Raw genomic sequence first — 22,022 nt, forward strand, 5'->3', positions numbered from 1 at the left:
TGTTCTTCACCATGCACGATCTGACTATTGATCAAACCCACAGCGTTTTTCAAGTACTTGGTGATGGGTGCACTTTTCCTGGGCACCTTTCCCATAGAGGGCGGTAACTTCTTTTTGCCCATACTCCAGCAGAGAGCTGTTCACTGGGAAAAGCAAAACAGGATGTTATATCTCATTACCAGTAATTAGCTGCTCCTGAGGGACCAAGGGGTGTAGCCCAGCCCAGCTTTGACCTGCCGCCGACGGGCGCAGATGGGCCCGCCCTGATCTTACGCACCTCCTGGCGCGTGGATTCTCAGTTGGCGGCGCGCCGCACAGGAACCTGGTAACTGTGGCCCCAGTCTCTACCTGGTCTCTGGTGGATTCTGGCAAGTGGCAGGAAACTCGCAGGCAGCGAGTGCAATAATGAGGTCTCCCGCGCTGCGGGAGACCTGTCCCGATCTTAAGCGCCTTCTGGCACGTGGATCCTCCGTTGGCGGCGTGCGGGCCGCACAGGAACCTGGGAACTGTAGTCCCGATCTCTCCCCGGTCTCCTGGGGATTCTGGCAAGTGGCGGGAAACTCGCAGGCAGCGAGCGCAAGATTGAGGTCTTCTGCACCACTGGAGACCTGTTCGGATCTTAAGCGCCTCCTGGCGCGTGGACCCTCCGTTGGTGGATTGCACGCCGCATGGGAACCTGGGAACTGTGGTCCCGGTCTCTCCCCGGTCTCTGGTGGATTCTGGCAAGTGGAAGGAAACTCGCAGGCAGCGAGCGCAATAATGAGGTCTCCCCTCACAGAGAGTCATCTTGTCATAAGTTGTATCAACTTTAACCCATTATACACCTCCATCCCATAAAAAGATGGGATAGAATCTATGGTGTTGGCTTTTATGAAACACGAAATACACAGCGTTAATGAGATATTTCTTTATGTAAATAATACAATTCACACTGAACCACAGTTATTTTAAATGAAATTAGGAGTACTTCATGCAGCTAAATGTGACCTTGATTGGTTCATGTGCAGCACCTAGCTACTCAATTATCATTATGTCTAAATTTGAGGAGGGGCATATTTCAAAAGAAAAAAATGGTCTGGGGCTTATTACGTTGGTGGTCGGAAAACCTCCGACCGCCATCTTCGATTTCAATTCCGTCCGGCTGATTATGAATCAGCTGATCGGAATTAAAACCGGCTGGTCATTTTGGCTGGCTTCGGACAGGCTCAAAGAGCCCGTCAGCCAGTCAGAGGCCAGCCTGTAATCCCAAAGGGCGGTCTCTCCGGCCTTGGGATTACGATGCACAGTTTCCGGCAGGGTTTCCATGCCAGCCTTTCCGACATGGAAACCCTGTCCGAAGGCGTGTTCGGCGGCCCCTAGCAGGGCCTCCTTGTGTGTGCTATGGTGCCCCCCTATTAATCCCTGCACCCCGTGGTGCCTGCCATGGGGAGTAGGGATTAACACCACTTCCCATTTCCCTATGGGAGCATGTACTACGGCCGTTTACAAGATGGTATCCGTCCGCCCGATGTCATAATCAGCCCCAAAGAATGTAACCATGATCAGGCAGGCACTAAAGCCAAATTTCGGGGGGGTGGGGCTGAAAAAGATTTCGGGGGGGGCTAAGTCTTCCAGCCATAGGCAGAATGGCTGTAAGAAGGGGTGAAAACACAACAAAAGCCTCATTAACGAGTAAATGGTCTTTTAAAGACCCATGAAGTACTCTGGTGCGGCTGCAATTAGACGGACGCCAGCCCGCGAGGCTGTCTCAGCCAGGCTGTCACACACGACGGGGAGGGGGGGGCGGCTGAAGCCCTGTGAGCCCAATGGTTGTTGCGCGCCTGATCATGATAGTGGATTCTCACCACTAATAAACAAAAATGGTTACTAGGATTTTTAATGAGTTTGATTTTGTTTGTTGTATAAAAATAACTTTTGAGTGTTACGTTTTTCATTTCAATTTAGAGGCGGCATTTACTAGAAAGTGATATCTTAAGATGGTGCGATATCTTAAGATGGTGTGCCTTTCCCTTTCCCTTCCACTTCCACATTGACGTTCTTGCTGGGAAATAGTTACAATCAAGAAGAACTTTTCCAGTCCACATGTACATAAATAAATCCATTGACAATATGGTGCTCCTTTTGAAGCCAGTAGCAGCATGGAATATGTCTTGGTTGACACATCGTCAGCTCTTCATAGTTTCGGTATGGATTTTAGATCGTTCAGGTTATAGTCACATATGTTGGAGGTTAAGGTTCTATTTTGTTTCCTTTTTTAATTTATGCTTTTTTATTTGGATTATTGATTCCTTGTAGTAATTAATAATATATTAGTATGATATTTCAGTTTTCCGCGGAAAAGGGCCTTGAGGAGGTCTAAAATGCTATGGGGAAACTAAATTAAACTGCAGTGTTAATGAATTACAGTTCACATAATTGGGTGGAAACAATGATTGAGGAAGCGGTTTACAATCTAGCATGAAGGATTTGTTTGATGAAATAAAATATACAAAAAAATAAGAGTCCTGTACTTTTGATTAAAATGAGGATTATGCAGTATGATTTACAGATAACTTTGAAATTAATGGTTAAAGTCTTTTCACACCTTTTACTGTTGTGCATATGGGGTAACCCCTCTATAATGGGAGTTCATAGAAGAGCCAGATGAAGCAAGAACGCTTGCTCCTTATATTTAGATGTGTTGCCACAACAGATTTTTGGAACCGGGAGATTTGATAACCGTAAGTGGTTATTGTTGGCAATGATTGTTCTCTCATGAGCAGTTGTTTGCATTTTACCAAAAGTTATTTGCTACTTTTAAGCCACACTCCAAAAACATTCACAACTGCTTCCTTGCAGCTATTGGAGTACCAGCCAAATGTTTTCCCTACCGCCCCCCCCCCATCCCTCACAGCAGCACAGCACTCTGGCTGCAGAGCCACTGATCGAGCCCGGAGGGGGGCCCTCCACGTGCCTTGCAGGGAGGCCCCCTCAAGTTTCATTGCGCAAGTGTTTTTGTGGGGTTTTGGGACGGAATAGTATTACGTTGTTGCATCAAAAATCCATTTGGACAGAATCAACAAACCACTTTAGATGGAAAATGGTGTGTACCTTCCTATCCTTCTTGCAGTAATATGTTTTGCTTTTATTTGATAATTAACACATTTGCAGACTTACGCAGTGTCAGCATTTTAAGTTCAAATAAGATGACTTATTGGAATTTCCTGCATATAACTAGAGGTCTGTGAAATGTGCGCATCACGGCATGTAAAATATGGATAATTTGGGGAAAAATACGCCTACGAGTATTCTTTTCTCTGTCAGGCTATACATTGCAAAAAAAGTGACCCCTCATAGCAGTGTTAATGGGCAAAAGTAACTTTAAATTCCCTGATGTAACTAAAAAAATAAGCACAGGCCTAATGTACGTGTTTGTCATGTGACCATTTGTACAAATAGCATAGTTCATTTATGATTGGCTTGGCTCTTAAATAACTTGAGACATTTTTTAATCGAGTTTGGGGCACCTGGGCAATGCTGAGGGTACAATTGACTGGCATCTTTACTAAGAGATACGGATTATGAATACGTTATTGATTTTCTCTGTTTAGGGGAATGACACCTGCAGAAGCCGAGATGCACTTCTTGGAAAACGCCAAAAAATTGTCTATGTATGGTGTAGATCTGCACCATGCCAAGGTATGCATGCTTCTTCTTCATTTGATTTGATTCTTGTGAGTATAAGATTTCTTTTGTCGACCAAATTGATCTTTTAATATGTAGCAGAATGTTACATGTGGTTTGTTGCCCTGGAGCCTTTGTATATTATCAATTTAGAAGTTCACAATTGAGTTTAAAAAGCTGGATACAAGGCCAGTAACTATGAATCCGGTTATAGGTTGACTTTCAAGATGCATATTCAGTGCAAGGACCTCAATGCCCTATGTGGATATCGCTGAAAAAACTCAGGCTGTATCTTAAATGTGCTACTTCTTGGCTAGGCACAAGATGATGATTAATTCAGTTAAAGAAATGGGCATCAATTTAGCCATATACTTTTTGGAGTTACCGGCTAGTTGTCGCTTTTTTGTCTTACACAGTTGTGAGAGGATCCGATAAATTCCTTCTGGCTAGATGTTTTAAGAGGGCATTGTGTATTTTTTAACAAAAAATCTTTCCCACAACTAACTGCCAAATTATAAAGGAAAAGATTTACTTTTCTGACGAAAACTACTTTGAGGAAATACTAAAACCAGTTTGGGCAAATGGAGAAGATGCAGGGAATATGTTTTAAAGTTTTTCATAAGGAGGGGCGTGGAAAGGTGCACTTTTATCAAATCAAACAATAATACTGAAATGTAAAGAGCAGCAGGTGTCAATGTCAGTGTTTCAATGGAGTTCTAGCAGTAGCCGTTATAAAACAGGAAGTGACAGAATCAAAATGAGACTTACTGAAGACAAGAACATGATTGTGGCTTAGGGGTTACCGCAGTTAGTCTTTGCTACAATTTTCAGAAAATATGTTTTGTCATACAAACTTTTTTCAACTAAACAGACTTGACAGGTAACACAAATATGCTGGGAGATATTTGGTCCAGAAGAAATAGTTATGGGGGTGTGGCTAACCGCCATATAAGATGGGCACTTGGTAAAGCAGCTCTCACCCTAATCAGTCCATAATTCCTTGTCTGCAGACCCTGTGGTAAGGCTTTAAGCCACAGGGGTGAAGGGGAAACTGTAGGACCATCGTGGAGCTGCTGACATGGTTTGAAACATAGGAAATTATATAGGGTAAGCTCTGCTTACCCCGCATCACATGGGCTAGAACACAACGTAAACAAAGGGAAATGTTGTTATGGCGGGATGAATACTTATAAAGTAATTTCTGCTGTGATTACCTAAATTAATCACTGGCAATGTCCGCATGATTACTGCAGATTTATTTTGTATGCATCAATCAAGGTTATATTCATCCACACCCACATAAAATGCCTGAGTTCTGCATGATGTCAAACAATGACAAATATACACATAACAATTCACATTACTACACATACAGAAATAACATACAAAACTCACATATATATATATATATATATATATATATATATATATATATATATATATATATATATATATATATATATATATATGTATATGTATACTGAAAAAACCATAGGTTTCAGGCACGTTATAGTTAGAAATTAGCATTTAAAAAACCTTAGAAATTCACTGAAAAAAACATGGGTGTTAGGGAAAGTTATAGTTAGTTGGACATTTCACTCCTACAAAACCAGAGAAATTCCCCCGTTATAGTTAGTTCAGCTAACTATAACTCATGCCCCCACAATGCACTGCTGATGACGTCACATATTACATCACTCATGACATGGTCAGTGACATCACTGATGACATCTCAAATGACATCACTGATGACATCATCCAGTGACTGTGTGTTTCTGTAAAGTTTAAATATGTTTTATATATATAGAGAAAGGCGTAATGTGGTAAATATTTCTCCTTTACCGGGACTGAATTTGATACAGGAACATAGTAAAATAGCTCAATAAAATGAGAGGCAGAATCCGTGGTATTAGAGGTTCGGAATGGGCTTTATTCCATTAATTCGATTATAATCGGTTGCTCCCAATGTTCCGTCACCACGAAGGTTCAGGAAGTGAAGCACACACTTTATTGACAAGAAATGACTTTTATAGTACATACATGACAATGAAGTAAATGCAGTAGGCGTAACAATTGATAAGGAAAATGACGAGTTGTTCTGCGTAACCAGAAATGGGTGTAATAAGGCGAAAAAAGGAACATAATTGGTTGTGATGTCATGTATAGGTGGATCTATAAGATAATACTTGGCATGGATGCGCGCGCAGCGGTCTGACGTGTAATTGACGTGTAACTAGGGGGTGAAGGGGACTTGACATTTAGCTCTACATGTGGAGACAAGAAGTCTGGGGGGTCAAGTCAACCTAATCCCAAATCATATCTAACATCCTATGTTTAAAGAACTATGTTATCCATAAAAGAAGGACTCTCGGACAGAATCTATTCTATACTGACTGTGCGTGCATGTACAAGCGTCTAAGTGTCTACACTAAATGCGAGGGGATAGGAATATTCCATGGTAACAAGGCTATGAATTACTTGCATGAGGACAGAGAAGCCGGCCTTTTGCTCGGTAACTGGAAGAATGTTTACTTAAGCTACTAGGCAGGAATGCATCGGCTGAGGGGGAAGCAGATAATTCGAAGGTGAAATACAGTTCTTGGCAGAGAATAGGCTGATGTCAGGCTTCGTGAGCCGCGCAGAGAATGAGACAAAGTTCATGGTCACAGATGCAGGCTCAGACTGGAGCTTTCAGAGGCAGAAGGCAAGAAGAGTTTGATGACAGAATCAGGGCCTACTTGCCTGGACTGTAAAATGGCATAAGTGAACCATATAAAGCCGGTGGCTTTTCATACTTAGGAATGGAATATCCGGCCTATTCATGGCGGATCTGACAGAGGACATGTTGACGGTGGACGCACATGTGTTTGCGTCTTTATAACTGGAACTGGAGGGAACACACAGGTACTTGTGACATGCACATAGAACTGTTGGGGTCCAAGATAGGGGACATAACTGACCAGAAAAATCCATATTTCCACATTCCCCCCTTGTCCCCTACTTGCCCGTTAAGAGATATCAATCTTCATTAATCCATTGATCTGTTCATATAGCATCATTTGTTCTTCTTTCTTCTTCCGTGACGAATGAAATCTTGGTGGTGGAATACACGATGTGGCACACAGACCACAGATCGCTGGTCCACATTGTAGACATAGACAGCAACTGAATAGTAGGAGAAGGCCAATACCTAGGAAGGATAGAACTCTCCATCCCCAGGCTGATATCACATTCCAAAACCAACTGGACCAAGTCCAAGTGCCTGGGTTCTGGTGCATCTGGCTTACAATCTTGTGAAGGCGAGTTATAGCTTTATATACAGATGGCGAATTTTCTGGTATGAATACGCAGCAGCTTGATCCGATGACCCTACAAGCTCCGCCTCTATCAGCCAGGATGACGTCAAGGACAAGACGATTTTGAAGCACAACAATCCGCATAGCAGACTGCTCTTCTGTTAAATTGCCTAAGGCGGAAATAGTTTCATTCACTACTGCTTCAAGGGTTCTAGTTAATCTACGTATCAGCTTACTATTGGTAACTGTACCTATATAGGGAAAGATGCCTTTATTGAAATCTACATACTTGTCCCATGCCGTCTCAGTATAATCGACAATTGGGAGATCTCTCCGCTCTCTATTGTGTACTAAATGAATATTTCTATAATAATCAGGAGGAGCTAGGAAAACAGGTGGCAAAAGGAATGCTATGTAGCAGGTACCATCCCAATCTAGAGGTAGACGCATATATGCAGTCTGACCACATATAAAGTAGGAGTGGCGATAAGCTCTGAATGAAGATTTGCCTTGATCACTGAATTCTACTGTAGTAGTGCATTGACTATGGCCCATATGTATGGAACCAACCTTTCTTACACACAATTCACCTTTTGCTGGGAATACTGACATGGTGGGTAAGACTAGCTCAACTTCGGATACGACATTTAGAATCATGAGATTAGGTGTAAAATTACCTAATCCATACACTTCATTTTCTAGATCAGTTCCTGTTCTTTTGGGGCGACCCTCCTTGTCAGGGTAGCAGACTTTGAGTAAAACTAGGTTCAGGTTTCCCCATATCCAATGATCTTGGTAAACTGCTGTGTCTGAGTCTATGGAATTGATTAAACTGAACCATGCTCCACAGGAGCCATTGTGTGTAAATGGGTGTGGAAAGAATGGCAGGACTCCTTCATAATTCTGATAGGGAGGGAGTCGGCCACACACCCAACAATTAGTAGCATTACTAGTCTGATGGGAATGATGTAACATACTAATGAAAGTGTTATTGCGCAGCGCAAGTCTATAGGACAATTCATGCGGGGGTAATTATTAAAAGACTTAAGGAAAACAAAATTAATAATGTCCCTATACAATGGCTATGCAGTGATTTACAATACGCCTGTCGTTTCATCATTTTTCGCGACTGTTCATGATTCAGGTCTAGAGGATACATGTCAGAGACAGATTCAACCGCTTCACCTAGGAGAGGACTTAAACAATCAAACCGTCTGACGTCCTAGGCCTTAACTTAACTTTGTAAAGTTCGCTTTCAGTTTTTTCCACCAAAGGAAGTTTTGAATCAGTCTGTGAGGGAGTGCAGGGCACAATGTCTATATCCGAGGATTGTCCATGAAATTTTTTGGTATGGCTTGAATGAATCCAGCCCTTGCGGCCCTCGATCTTCACGGCTGTTCTTGTGGTCAGCAGAACCAACTTGGGTGTCTTCCACCTGGGCTCCAGCTGAGTCTTTCGGTCGAAATTCCTCACAAAGACGAGATCCCCCGGAACTACGTCATGGGGTTTCACCTCAGTGTTGTCAGGAAAGGCTGCAGCTACCTGTGAACGACAAGATTGTAGTGCAGACATCAAGGAAGCCAAGTAATCTGTCAGCATATTACAGTCAATATCAGTTATTTTGCGTGGTATAGGCGTCCCCCACATATTTGGTGGTCTACCGAAGATCACCTCATACGGGGATAGCCCTGTTCGTGAATGTGCTACCATTCTCATGTAAAAGAGTGCAACGGGTAACGCTACTACCCAGTCGATACCTTTTTCTCTGCATATTTTGGACATTCTGATTTTCAGTATCTGGTTATGTCTTTCTACGAGACCTGCTGCTTCGGGGTGTCGGACACAGTGGAATTTCCACTGATAACCTAACAGAAGTGAAACGTGTTTCATTAATTCGGATGAAAACGGCTGGCCGTTATCTGAGTGAACAACACGTGGTAAACCGTATCGTGGGAAGAATTCTCGAACCAACTGTTTGGCAGTAGTCGGGGCAGTGTAATCTGAAACCGGGTACGCCTCTGTCCAACGGGACAGAGCGCAGACAACTACGAGAACATATTTGAATCCTCGACATCGTTCCATCTGGATATAATCCATCTGTAGGACTTCAAAAGGGTGATCAGGAGGATGAAATCCACCCTGTTCTACGGGAACACTTTTTCCTGGGTTGAACTGGCAACAGATCATACAGGTACGGACCTTTTGTTTGGCTGCTGCTCGTAAATGTTTATTAAACCAAATGTGTTGAATGCTGTCTAGCATAGCTTTTTCTCCTAGATGTGCCGGACTATGTATAGTGTTAATTATAACTTGGACCATTGAATCAGGAAGGAACCATACAGACTTTTCCTTCATCATCCATCCTTGGTCCGTTTGGATCCCTCCTAATTCAGTCCATTTCTTTATTTCGTCTCGTGTAGCATGTGTCTGTATGTCAATTACGTCAAGAGTAGGATCTTTAACTGTCATACAATGTGTCGGCATCGGGACTATTGTCTTTGTCATGTCGGGAGTTTGAGTTTGAGCAGTCTGTTTAGCCGTTCTGTCGGCTAGATCATTGCCTTGGGAAATGATATCAGTAACTTTCGTATGAGCTTTACATTTCATAATTGATATTGCAGTAGGTAGATGTATTGCATCTAATAAGGCATGAATGAGGGGTCCGTGCTGAATGTGGGCACCGTGGGAAGTTAAATAACCTCTCTCTCGCCACAGCACGCCGAAGTCATGTACAACTCCGAATGCATAACGTGAATCAGTGTATATGTTGACTTTTTTATTCGTGGCTTGAATACAGGCTTGTGTCAGAGCGATGAGCTCTGCGGCTTGAGCTGACAAAGTATTTATACGATTAGTTTCAATGACTTCAGTATCTGTTGTGACTGCATAAGCGGCCACTAATTCTCCTGTACTTGTTCTCATACATGAACCATCGACATAAAATGTCAAGTCTGGATCTGACAATGGAACATCGGTCAAGTCTTGTCTGGGTTTTGTCGTTACAGTAATAACTTCAATACAGTCATGGGCTAGTGGGTCTGTTCCGGTTACTGGCAAAAGTGTGGCAGGATTCAATGTGTTACAGCGTCTTATTTCTATATGTGGCTGAAACAATGTAAGTTCATACCCTGTAAGTCGTGCTATGGTCAAGTGTTGTGTTTGTGTTCTATTTATAAGAACCTCTACTGCGTGTGGTACTTGAACTGTCAATGGATGTCCTAACACTATGGCATCGCTTTGTCTGATTGCTAAAGCTGTCGCTGCCACTGATTTCAGACATGCAGGCAAAGCCTGAGCTACGGGATCTAATGTACTAGAAAAATAAGCACATGGTTTGTGTGCTCCTGCTTGATCCTGTGTGAGTACTGACAAAGCAGTACCTTCGCGTTCTGTAACAAAGAGTGTAAACTGTTTTCTGTAACATGGTGTTGCTAAAACAGGTGCTTGACATAAAGTTTTCTTTAGGCTTTCAAAAGCTTGTGTATGTTCTTGAGTCCAAGGGAGAACAGTCGATGTGGCTGCCTCCTGGGTTGTCAACTGAATGAGTGGTTTTGCTAGAAATGCATATTGCGGGATCCACTGTCTACAGTATGAAGTGAGGCCTATGAAAGCCCGCACCTCCTTTTGTGTCTTGGGTATTGGCATGTTAGCTATTAACTGAATGCGGTCTGGTGTAAGCTGCCTTCCCTCCTTGGACAGCGAGTGTCCAAGATAAATAACTCGCTGGACACAGAATTGCAGCTTAGAAGGGGACACCTTGTGCCCTTTTTCGGCTAGAAATTGTAAAACTGTCAGTGATGCTTTTTCACATTCAGGTTCGCTTCGGGCGGTGATCAGCAGATCATCGACGTATTGAAGCAGAGCAGTGTTAACTGGCATGTGGATACTGTCAAGTTCTCGTTTCAGTGCTTGGCTATAGATGCTGGGGCTTTCTGTAAATCCTTGAGGTGCGCGTGAGAATTTAAAGCTACGTCCATTTAAACTAAATCCGAACAAATATTGGCTTTCCGGATCTATTGGGACGCTGAAAAAGGCATTCTTGAGATCGATTACAGTGAAGAATGTCGCTTCGGAATCAATAGCTGTCAGTAATGACGAGATATCTGGGACCACAGGCAATTGTGGCACAATGCATTTGTTTAACTCGCGCAGATCAATAACCAATCGATATACTGGCGGGGCCTTCGGATCTGTTCGTTTAAGAATCGGTATTATCGGTGAATTACATATATTGGAGTCTGTTTCCACAACTACTCCTTGGGCAATGAGCTCGTCAATGATTTGTAGTAAAGCCACTACAGCATCTGGTGGTAACTTGTATTGTCGCATTCGTGGTAGCACCACTCCTGCCTTTAATGTGACTCGATATGGTGTAATATTCATGCATCCAACATCAGTAGGGCCTTGTGCCCATAGACGTGTAGGTAAAATCTGTAATCGGGGATCCATGTCTCTAGACACATAGTGACCTTTAAAATCACGTAAAAACAATCTTACTCCTTCCGGAGAACAACATATTATAGCTCCTAGAGCTTTTAACGTTTTTATTCCTAATAGATTTTCTGGACATGATTTAGTAAGCAATAAATCTGTAGTTCGGGTCAAAGGTCCTATCGTAAGTGGCAGAGGTTGTGACACTTCATTAACAATAGGTTTTCCTGAAAAACCAAGGGAAATATTCTGTGAGCCTGAGAGGGGTGCCCCTGGAACTTCACTACGTTTTATGGTCGTTCGACTTGCCCCTGTATCGAGTAGAAATTTTCTATCTTGGCCTAATAATTCACTATGTACATAAGGTCCTTCTTGGTCTACTGGGATTTCAATAAGGGGTAAGTCAACTTCCCTCTCTAGGCTTGTTCATGCGTAACGCTGATACTCGGGATATTCATACTGTGCGGTCTGATACATTTGTCGTGTTGTTGTTTGTGTGGCAGCAACAGGCAATGGGGGTGCAGCTGGCACAAACTGTATTGGCTGTTGTGCGGCTGGCATGGCCTGGGCATGCTGCATAGCTCCTTGTTCATTCTGATCTTGTCTGAGTGGCCGTGATCTTTCTTGTGTTTTACCTATGGCGATATTATGTTTTAAAACTGGACAATCGTGTACGTAATGGCCTGGCTTTTTACAATAATTGCATGTCCCTTTTACAGGTCCTGCTGAATCGGAATGTGTCATACCCCTTTTATGCCCTTCAGCTGGAACTGTCTGGGAAACTAACATTTTCATTTTCGTGTCTTTCATGCGTCTGTGTTCATGTTCTTGTTCCTCTCTAATTCTATTGTGATGGTACTGTAACATTTGTAACATTTGTGATGGAGTGTTACCTTGCCAGGTACTCTCGAATTTTAATACTCTATTCTTTACTGGGGGCAGAGCATTTTCTACTAATTTTGTTACAAACAGATGTGGGTATGATTCGCTACTTGCTTTTATGCCACTATTTATACCAAAACATTTTTCAAATCGGGCATAGTAATCACTAGTGTCTTCATCTTGCTTCTGCTTACAGGCTGAAATTGTACCCCAATCTTCCTTTTTCGTAGTTAATAAACGCGGCAGTACCTGTACTAGTAATCCTGGTAATGCCTTAGTTTTGTCCCCAAGCCCTGCTCCTGCAGTTCGGGCCTTTTCTTCAGCTTCTAACACTGACCATTCTATCTTTTGGTCTCCTACCTCCCACTCTTTTTCCTTGAGTTTTTCATAAATGCCAGCAGGCATCAATACCTTTAATATTGTCATAATGTCGGGGTAGGTATACTCTCCCATGAGTAACATGTCTTTAATTTCTCGGTGAAAACCCGCTGGGTCTTTGTCATGACTGGGTACCACTTTCTTCATTTGTAACAATTCTATTTTCGATATGGGCGTATATACAAATACGCGTTTAAACTGATTGTCCTCACCCTTTATTGGGTGCACTTCTCGTAAGGGATTCTGTCTATCTATGTGATACGTAGTTCTTTCCTTGACGGACAATGGAACATGTTCTGAACATACAAAAAGAATATACTGCTTTCTTGATTCTAGAATTTCTTTAATTAATTCAGTACCTGGACCTCTCCATTTATTCATAAGTAATTCAGTCAGTATGTCAGGCAAGGGACCAGGGTCCGAATGCTGACTCCGATATAGTATAATGAGTTGTTGAATCATATAAATCCCAGCTAACCTTTGTTCATCTGGGGTAAGATTCAAAAATGTGCGTACTACTGTATCATCACTATATTTTCCGGGACTGTCCACCCAATGGACAGCTGCCCTGGCTAAATCTTGTTCATCCATAGAATCGAGGAAATGATAACCCCTTCGTTCTCGGAGTAGTTTGTCGGCGGTTTGGAACGAATGCTCGTTAGACCTTATATTAATTATAGGTATTTGAAAATTCCTGTTATTATCTGGACATATCGGATGTATTGAGTCAGTATGATATCTAGTCTGATTCCTATTACAAGATCTTCCTCTACCTACATAGGCTATGGTGTCCGACTGTCCTGTGGGCAGTCCTGACCCTTCTTCCTCGTTTTGTTCGAACTCGTCTACCTCTAATCGCTCTTCGTGTAGGCGTTCTATTTCTTTACGGATCTTTCGGCACATGGCTATTATACAATTTTGTTTATCATGTCTCCCTTCTGATATATTCTGGCTCCATCTTGTAAGAATTTTCATTGCTTCCGGGTCTACCCCCGGTCGGTCTTGATTTCTGATCACACAGTTTATGAGGAAACGTAACAGTTCCCCCTGTATCTCTACTTTCTGGTATTCCATAGCTCTGTAAATACATTCTGGATCTCGCCCTGTTTGGACAAAATGATATATATTATCTAGATGCGCAGTCATTCCTGGTAACTTCGCTAAATACACTGCGGCTCGTCTGATACGCAATGATGCTAGGGTCATTTCGTCCTCCTTTCCAGGCACCGGGTCATATCTACAATCTATAAGAAGTTCCTTAAGCGCACGGACACTAAGGAGTTTGGGTGTACGTGAATGCGCTGACTCTTGAAAAGTAAGTTTATTTATTCTGGGTGGCGTAGAAAAGATATTGGTAGCTCCTCCCGCGGCCCCATCTGGGGCGTCGGGTGTAAAAGGATTCGTCGAACGTGACACAGCAACTACAGGTGTGGACACAGCCATAGAAGTAGCTGTAGGAGCGGATACAGAAACAGATGTGCTTGCCGGAACTTGTGACTCGATTTGTTGCTGTAGGGATACGGGCACTGGATCTTGGCGTTGAACCTCCCTGGTATGCGGTCTATGTGGGGCGGAATTAGCATACTCGGGAGCTGCGTCATCTAAATATGAGGAAAGAAAAACATCTTCTGCGGTTCTAGGATGCCCCTTAGGATGTACCTTTATTGGGAACAATGGGGTTGGCAAGTCTTTTGGTGTTTCTGGAGTAGCCTTAGGTAATCCTTCGGCCAGAAGGGGATACATACCATTCATAAGGGCATTTCTTTGTCTGTCTACTTGTTCTGATTTCACTCGGATACCTTCCTCAATTAATAGATTCTCTCGAACTTTATTGGAATTCTCTTTACTCTTCTCTTCCTGTCTACGTGCTTTTTCTGTTCGTCTATGTGATTCTTTACGCCATAATTCAACGGCGTCTTTCTGTGACTGTCTGACTTTCCTTTTCCATAACTCTTCCTCGACTTTCATGATGCACTCTGCATCCCAGGTCCCCGCTGTGGGCCACCTCTGACTTTCTGGTAATCCCTTGGTATAGTCTACCCATAAATCAAGAAATAATATAGCGTCTAAGCCATGTTTGTGATACATAAAGTGCCCTGGAGTGTCCCTAGGAGGAATAGGGACGGCTTCTTCGAGAACCCCTTTTCTGGTAGTGATCTGTCTTAATTTCGAAAAGAGCGGCATATTGAGAACTGACCTTATACTTGATTTTGACCTGATACTTGAATTTGAACAGACTTAATACAATAAACACGATAATGAACAGTCATTCATACCACGATATACAGAACATACTTAAACACTTTAAACATTAAACATTAAACCTTTAACTGAAACAACAATGATGATCGTCTGCATAACTAATCACCAAGCTTAATTCTCGACAATAACTAGACAATAACTAGACACTTCGGAATACTTCGGAATACTTGATATACTGCTAAACAGTACAGATACACTGCTAAAACAGTGCAGACCGGATTTGTGTACCCAAACCCGTCTTGACCGGCACAACCTATGTGCACGTCAGAAATGCCTCCCCAGCAATGGTACTCACCGGGTAGCTTCGGAAACGGAAGGCCTCAGTAACTTGAACTTGAACCGGACTGGACTCGACTCGACTCGACTCGTCGGACACTGGGCTTGACTTCGGACTGGTGGGTCTCTGTATACCTCGGATCTTGCTCTCTCAGCTAGGCTCTGGTCGGGATACTTCGCACTTCTCACCGCCTCGTCTGGGTGTTGATCGCAGTCTCAGTCGCCCCCGCTTGACCGGAGGGAGATACAGGAAATCCTGCTGGTACGCGTTATTGTCCGTCCAGCTGTGGCAGGAGACCGGGCCTGCAACGCACCGCCGGCGCGTGAGATGAGAAAGTGTCCCTGTTCGGGCGCCATCATGTGGTAAATATTTCTCCTTTACCGGGACTGAATTTGATACAGGAACATAGTAAAATAGCTCAATAAAATGAGAGGCAGAATCCGTGGTATTAGAAGTTCGGAATGGGCTTTATTCCATTAATTCGATTATAATCGGTTGCTCCCAATGTTCCGTCACCACGAAGGTTCAGGAAGTGAAGCACACACTTTATTGACAAGAAATGACTTTTATAGTACATACATGACAATGAAGTAAATGCAGTAGGCGTAACAATTGATAAGGAAAATGACGAGTTGTTCTGCGTAACCAGAAATGGGTGTAATAAGGCGAAAAAAGGAACATAATTGGTTGTGATGTCATGTATAGGTGGATCTATAAGATAATACTTGGCATGGATGCGCGCGCAGCGGTCTGACGTGTAATTGACGTGTAACTAGGGGGTGAAGGGGACTTGACATTTAGCTCTACATGTGGAGACAAGAAGTCTGGGGGGTCAAGTCAACCTAATCCCAAATCATATCTAACATCCTATGTTTAAAGAACTATGTTATCCATAAAAGAAGGACTCTCGGACAGAATCTATTCTATACTGACTGTGCGTGCATGTACAAGCGTCTAAGTGTCTACACTAAATGCGAGGGGGTAGGAATATTCCATGGTAACAAGGCTATGAATTACTTGCATGAGGACAGAGAAGCCGGCCTTTTGCTCGGTAACTGGAAGAATGTTTACTTAAGCTACTAGGCAGGAATGCATCGGCTGAGGGGGAAGCAGATAATTCGAAGGTGAAATACAGTTCTTGGCAGAGAATAGGCTGATGTCAGGCTTCGTGAGCCGCGCAGAGAATGAGACAAAGTTCATGGTCACAGATGCAGGCTCAGACTGGAGCTTTCAGAGGCAGAAGGCAAGAAGAGTTTGATGACAGAATCAGGGCCTACTTGCCTGGACTGTAAAATGGCATAAGTGAACCATATAAAGCCGGTGGCTTTTCATACTTAGGAATGGAATATCCGGCCTATTCATGGCGGATCTGACAGAGGACATGTTGACGGTGGACGCACATGTGTTTGCGTCTTTATAACTGGAACTGGAGGGAACACACAGGTACTTGTGACATGCACATAGAACTGTTGGGGTCCAAGATAGGGGACATAACTGACCATAAAAATCCATATTTCCACAGTATTGAAGAATGAGTGGGTGTATAAGTGTCTGAATGGATGATTTAGTAGGTGCGTGACTGACTCTATAAGTGAGTGATTAAACCTATCTTACTGAATGCATGGGTTAGTGAGTAAACTGTGTGAATGTCTGTATCCGTCTGTCTGTTGGTGTGTATGCGGCTGCATGGGTTTGCGAATAGCTACTTGAGTGTCTATATGGGTTATTGATTGGTTGTCTGAGTATCTGTATGGGTGCCTGAGTGTTTGTGTGGGTGGGGTGTGTGTGACTCTGTGCATAGATGTGTGAGTGGGTGATTTACTGGGTGCATGGTTTCAAGAGTGCATCTGTGATGGACTGTATGGGTGGGTGAGTGTGTGTATGGGTGTGTTAGTGAGTGAATGCATATCTCAGTGGTACACGTGTGAGTAACTACATATGTGAAAGGCAGTATATATGTGTGTTTGAGTATATAAATGGCTATAAGTGAGAGTGTGTGATTGTGAGAGTGGCTGTATGGATGAGTGTGTATTTGTACCAGTGATTGTATAAGAGCGTAAGAATGTGCTAGTATTTGTACGAGTAATTGAGCTGGTGTGTGTATAATTTTATAGGTGAGTAAATGGCAGCGTGATTAATTATTTTCATGACTGACTAGGTGTGTGAGTACCTCTATGGATGACTGGTGGTGTGTGAGTGTCTATATAGTTGTATGAGTGCATATGATAGTCCTGTACTGAGTGACCATAAGTATGAGTGACCGTATGGGTGAGTTAGTGGATGTGTGTGTAAACCTAAGAATCAGTGAATGAGTATGTAGGTATTGTTGTTGGAGTGTCTATGGTTTTGAGAATGGCAGTCTGTAATTTAGAGTGGGTTTATCAAAGGTTATATTAGGGTGTGAGAAGATGCATCAATTTATCACACGGATGATGTCATCAGTGATGTCAATTGCGATGTCATCAGTGATGTCATCAGTGATGTCACTGACCATGTCATGAGTGATGTAATATGTGACGTCATCAGCAGTGCATGCGGGGGCGCGAGTTATAGTTAGCTGAACTAACTATAACAAGGGAATTTCTCTGGTTTTGTACGAGTGAAATGTCCGAATAACTATAACTTTCCCTAAAACCTATGGTTTTTTCAATGAATTTCTAAGGTTTTTTAAATGCTAATTTCTAACTATAACGTGCCTGAAACCTATGGTTTTTTAAGTGAATTTGAAAGGTTTTTTAAATGCTAATTTCTAACTATAACGTGCCTGAAACCTGTGTTTTTTTAAGTGAATTTCAAAGGTTTTTAAATGCTAGTTTCTAACTATGCCTATAGAGGTAGGACATGTGAAGAAAGGAGAAAATATGCACAGAAAGAAGCAAAAGAAATGCAGAAAGAAGCAACAGAAGTCCACAAAGAAGATGAAAATGCAGGAAGAAGCAAGACATGTGCAGAAAAAACCAACAGAGGAGCAGAAAGAGGCCTTGTTGCAAAATCATCCTGTGCCCACAACTTTTTCAGACGGGCACTGGTGGTAACTGACTCTGACTAACTAGGCCTAGAGCCAGCGCTATGCTAAAGGACACTTAGAATACAGTGAAAACACCTACATACACTAGGGAACACTATGCGTTGGGGTACCCCTGTGATTCGCATGACCTCCTCTGTAAGGCCATAGTACATAATAGGGCAGGGGGATTAAAACTACCTCTAAGGCAGAGGTGCAGAGATATGCTACTTTAACTAGTAGTCGCATTTGCAGAGTGGTGGAGAAAGGGTGCTGGGCGTCCAACCAACGCTCAGGAATTCCGCTGCTTAGGAGGGATTCTTGGCCCCCAAACTCCCTCAGGACTAAATTGGACTTCATCCCCATCCCGTAGTCTGCCACGAGGCACGTTTGCAGAGTGGTAGAGAAAGGGGGCCATGGCCTCCGAAGACGTCTTAGGAATCCAACTGTGTGGGACTTACTGGAGGTAACAAGAGGGGTAGTTGGCCCCCAAGGACATCCTTGGGGGCCAACTTCCCAAACTATTACCGCCAGTCAGTCCCACACAGCAGCACAGGTAAGTACTCGTACCAGGCCACGCCCATTTTGCCTACCACTCTACAAACGCGCTCCCTGGCGCGCTCTTGAATGGGGATTGAAGTCCCCTTCACTGCTTGGGGTCCTTTAGGGACCAACTAGCCTACCTTTTACCTCCATTAAGCCCCACGCAGTGGGATTGGTGAGAGGTAGACAAAGGCCATGCCCCATTTCTCCACCACTCTGCAAATGCGCCCCCTGGCGCGTTGTAAGTTGGGGGATTAAGTCCCGTTCAATCCTGAGGGTCCCTGGGGTCCAACTAGTGCACAAGCAGTGGCGGTTGGTGAGTTTTGAAAGTAGTAGGGCGTAAAAGTTGGGGATGAGTGTTACATCACAAGCAAGCCAAGCGAGCAAACCCGACCGATACGGGGCAGGTCTCCTCAGTGAAAACTTTGAAAAAAAGAGAGGCATTTCAAAACAAAACTATTTTATGTGCAATTAGACCTGGGGTCGAGAATTTAAAATAGTTCTTGCAACTCCTTCCTTAAACTGACCTAATTGTGTTCACAATGGTACCTTTTATAATTTGGTCTGGCACACATTTAAATCCAAGAGAAGCATCACAAAAGAGGCATTCAATGTCATTAAGCACAGTTAGGGGTAACGTGATAAGGGAAATAAGAAGGGAATAGATTTGATCAGAAAAATGCGAAGCATCGGTTAGTTCCTCTCTACAACACAGTGATATTGGCCTTTTATTAAATGAAATAACATTTGCAATTGAACCACTGCGTACACCCCCAGGGTAAGGGGAACTGAAGGTGCTGTTACCATCTGTTGGGAGAGGAGTTGGCCTAACGGCTAGGGCGCTTGACCTCAGACCTGGGGAACTGGGTTCGAGTCTTGTTAATGACGCCAAACATCCTGTGATTCTGGGCAAATCACTTAATCTCCCTGTGCCCAACAAAAAAATGTATGTGTGTCCTCATGTAACGTAACTGGTGCTATGTAAAGCGCTCTGAAACCTGATTGGATTCGGGTCAAGTTTGCGCAGTACGCCGTGAAAATGTACACTTTGTTGGCATTTACTGTATTCTAAGATGCCTCGTATCATTTTTAAATGTTTGTATATTCACAGTTTTGCACCTTTCCTTAAAGCTGCGTAATAGTAGCATCGGTGTTAAATGAAAAATAATACCTTCCCAAAATGCAGACATTCTATTCAGTGCCACTTGCTAGGAACCTTGGCACAAACAGAAGATATATAAAGTAACGCATGCCAAGTGCCAACGAGTTTCTGGCATAAGCACAGACAAGTGCACCGTTCAAACAAGCAGAACTGCTGCCGAGCCCAATCTTTCAACAGAGAATCACCTGACAACATCTGATCGCCCTAAAAAATGCTTTCACGGCAGCTGCCACTGTACTTTTCAAACTGCTCCTGCCTGAAAGAAAAAAAGCAAACATATTTTGCCTGGATCTGAAGCCTCCCGACCCGTTGATCTTCAAAGTGTACGGGCACCACCCACAGTGAATCTCTCTGTGGTGAGTGACTGCAGCCTGTAACCGCTCTTCCGCATCCCAGCACGCGCTGCGTGGCCCTGGCTCTCCTGCGGCACGAGGCCACATTCCATGCTCCACCCCGCGCGTTTCTTGTTCTGAGGTTCGGGCGTACCGAAGGCATCATTGTAGGAAGGAAAACATGCCCTCCAAGTGAGAGGTACGAGCTCTTGTACTGATAGAACTTTCAAGTGGAAAATATTAAAACACGTCACGCTCAGAAATGCAAACTTGAAAAGGATTCACGTTAAGCGAGCTTTGGTAATGTGCAACTCAAACGCATAATCGTAATGAAAGGAAGGTTTAGCACTTACCATCCTCACCTCAGCTTCTGGGGTCCGACTCCCGCCATCTAACGTCCTGCTGCCTTTTCAAATTTCTGCTGGCAGCTCTCATCGCCGCGACGTCATCAGCCAGCCAGGAAAGCCAGCCTCCCTCCCTCCCCTCCGCCAATCACAAAGCGTGAGGCGAAGCGGAGCGTGCCCCACCAGGGCCATTTTCTCTATGTAGGCTGATGCGTGCAGCAGCATGCAGCAGCCTGCATAGAGAAAATGGGAGAGTGGGCGGCCCTGCTCGAGGGCAGGGGGGAAGTTGCTTGCTCACTGTTGGGCATACTGACTGTTTGGTCGGCACCCAGGCCGGCCAAACAGTCAGTATCCACAACAGTGGGCAAGCCACTCCCCCCCTGCCCTCGAGCAGGACCGCCCACCCCCACCAGGCACTTCTGCTTTCTCGCCATGCGAGAAGGCAGAAACATAAAATGGTAGTTATTACCATTTATGTTTCTGCCTTCTCGCACCGCGAGAAAGCAGTGGGGCAACGCCCCCACGCCCCAATGGGGGAGCCGCCACTGTGCACAAGGTACCTCCAGTAAGCACAACAGAGCTGCGTTGCAGAGAGGTGTAAAAAGGGGCATGGCCTGGACCACCTCTCTGCAACACAGCGCAGTGGCGCTAACTGGAAGCACCTGGTGGGCTAGTTGACCCTCAGGGGTCCTCAGGATTGAAAGGGAATTAATTCCCCAACTTAAAATGCGCCACAGGGCATGTTTGCACACATGTAACCTCAGGCCCCGCCCTCTCCCTTCACCACTGTGCAAACGCGCCCCGTGGCACGTTTTAAGTTGGGGGATAAAGTCCCCTTGAATCCTGTGGGTCCCTGGGGTCCAACTAGCCCACCAGGTACCTCCAGTAAGCGCCACAGAGCTGCGTTGCAGAGAGGTGTAAAAAGGGGCTTGGCCTGGACCACCTCTCTGCAATGCAGCCCTGTGGCGCTTACTGGAGGTACCTGGTGGGCTAGTTGGCCCCCAGGGGCCCTCAGGATTGAAGGGGAATTAATTTCCCAACTTAAAACGCACCACAGAGCGTGTTTGCAGAGTGTTGCTGGGAGGGGGCGGGGCCTTGGCGATGCCGGTCTTTTTTTTTTTAAGAAGTGGAGCTGTGCGGCCCCCTTTCCTTTCCTATTTTATGGGCCCTGGGGACCCCATCCCCCAGGGCCTGACCCCTATTTTAAAATGTATTTCCAAAATGGAAGGGGGGTGGCCTTTGATACACCCACTCTAAATTACAGACTGCCATTCTCAAAACCATAGACACTCCAACACCAATAACTACATACTCACTCACTGATTCTTAGGTTTACACACACATCCAGAGTGATCTTCTACTCTTTCTATAACACCCCATTTGAGGATACTATCCACCTGATTTCCCTCTATGATCAAGAGGGTTAGTGGAAGGTAGCCAAATGATGA

General features: G+C 44.1%; 1 protein-coding gene across 50 annotated transcripts in view; it reads left to right on the plus strand.

The window, feature by feature from the left end:
* The window catches only part of EPB41L3 (erythrocyte membrane protein band 4.1 like 3), a 904,669-nt gene that overhangs the window by 562,699 nt on the left and 319,948 nt on the right, over positions 1 to 22,022 (plus strand). For all 50 annotated transcript variants that reach the window (XM_085606055.1, XM_085606026.1, XM_085606030.1 and 47 more), the window contains exon 8: positions 3,591 to 3,678. In XM_085606055.1, the coding sequence (XP_085462181.1) occupies positions 3,591 to 3,678 (88 nt within the window). The remainder of the gene's footprint in view (positions 1 to 3,590; positions 3,679 to 22,022) is intronic.

The sequence above is a fragment of the Triturus cristatus genome, chromosome 5_1 (genome assembly GCF_964204655.1).
Source record: "Triturus cristatus chromosome 5_1, aTriCri1.1, whole genome shotgun sequence".
Classification (NCBI taxonomy): Eukaryota; Metazoa; Chordata; class Amphibia; order Caudata; family Salamandridae; genus Triturus; species Triturus cristatus.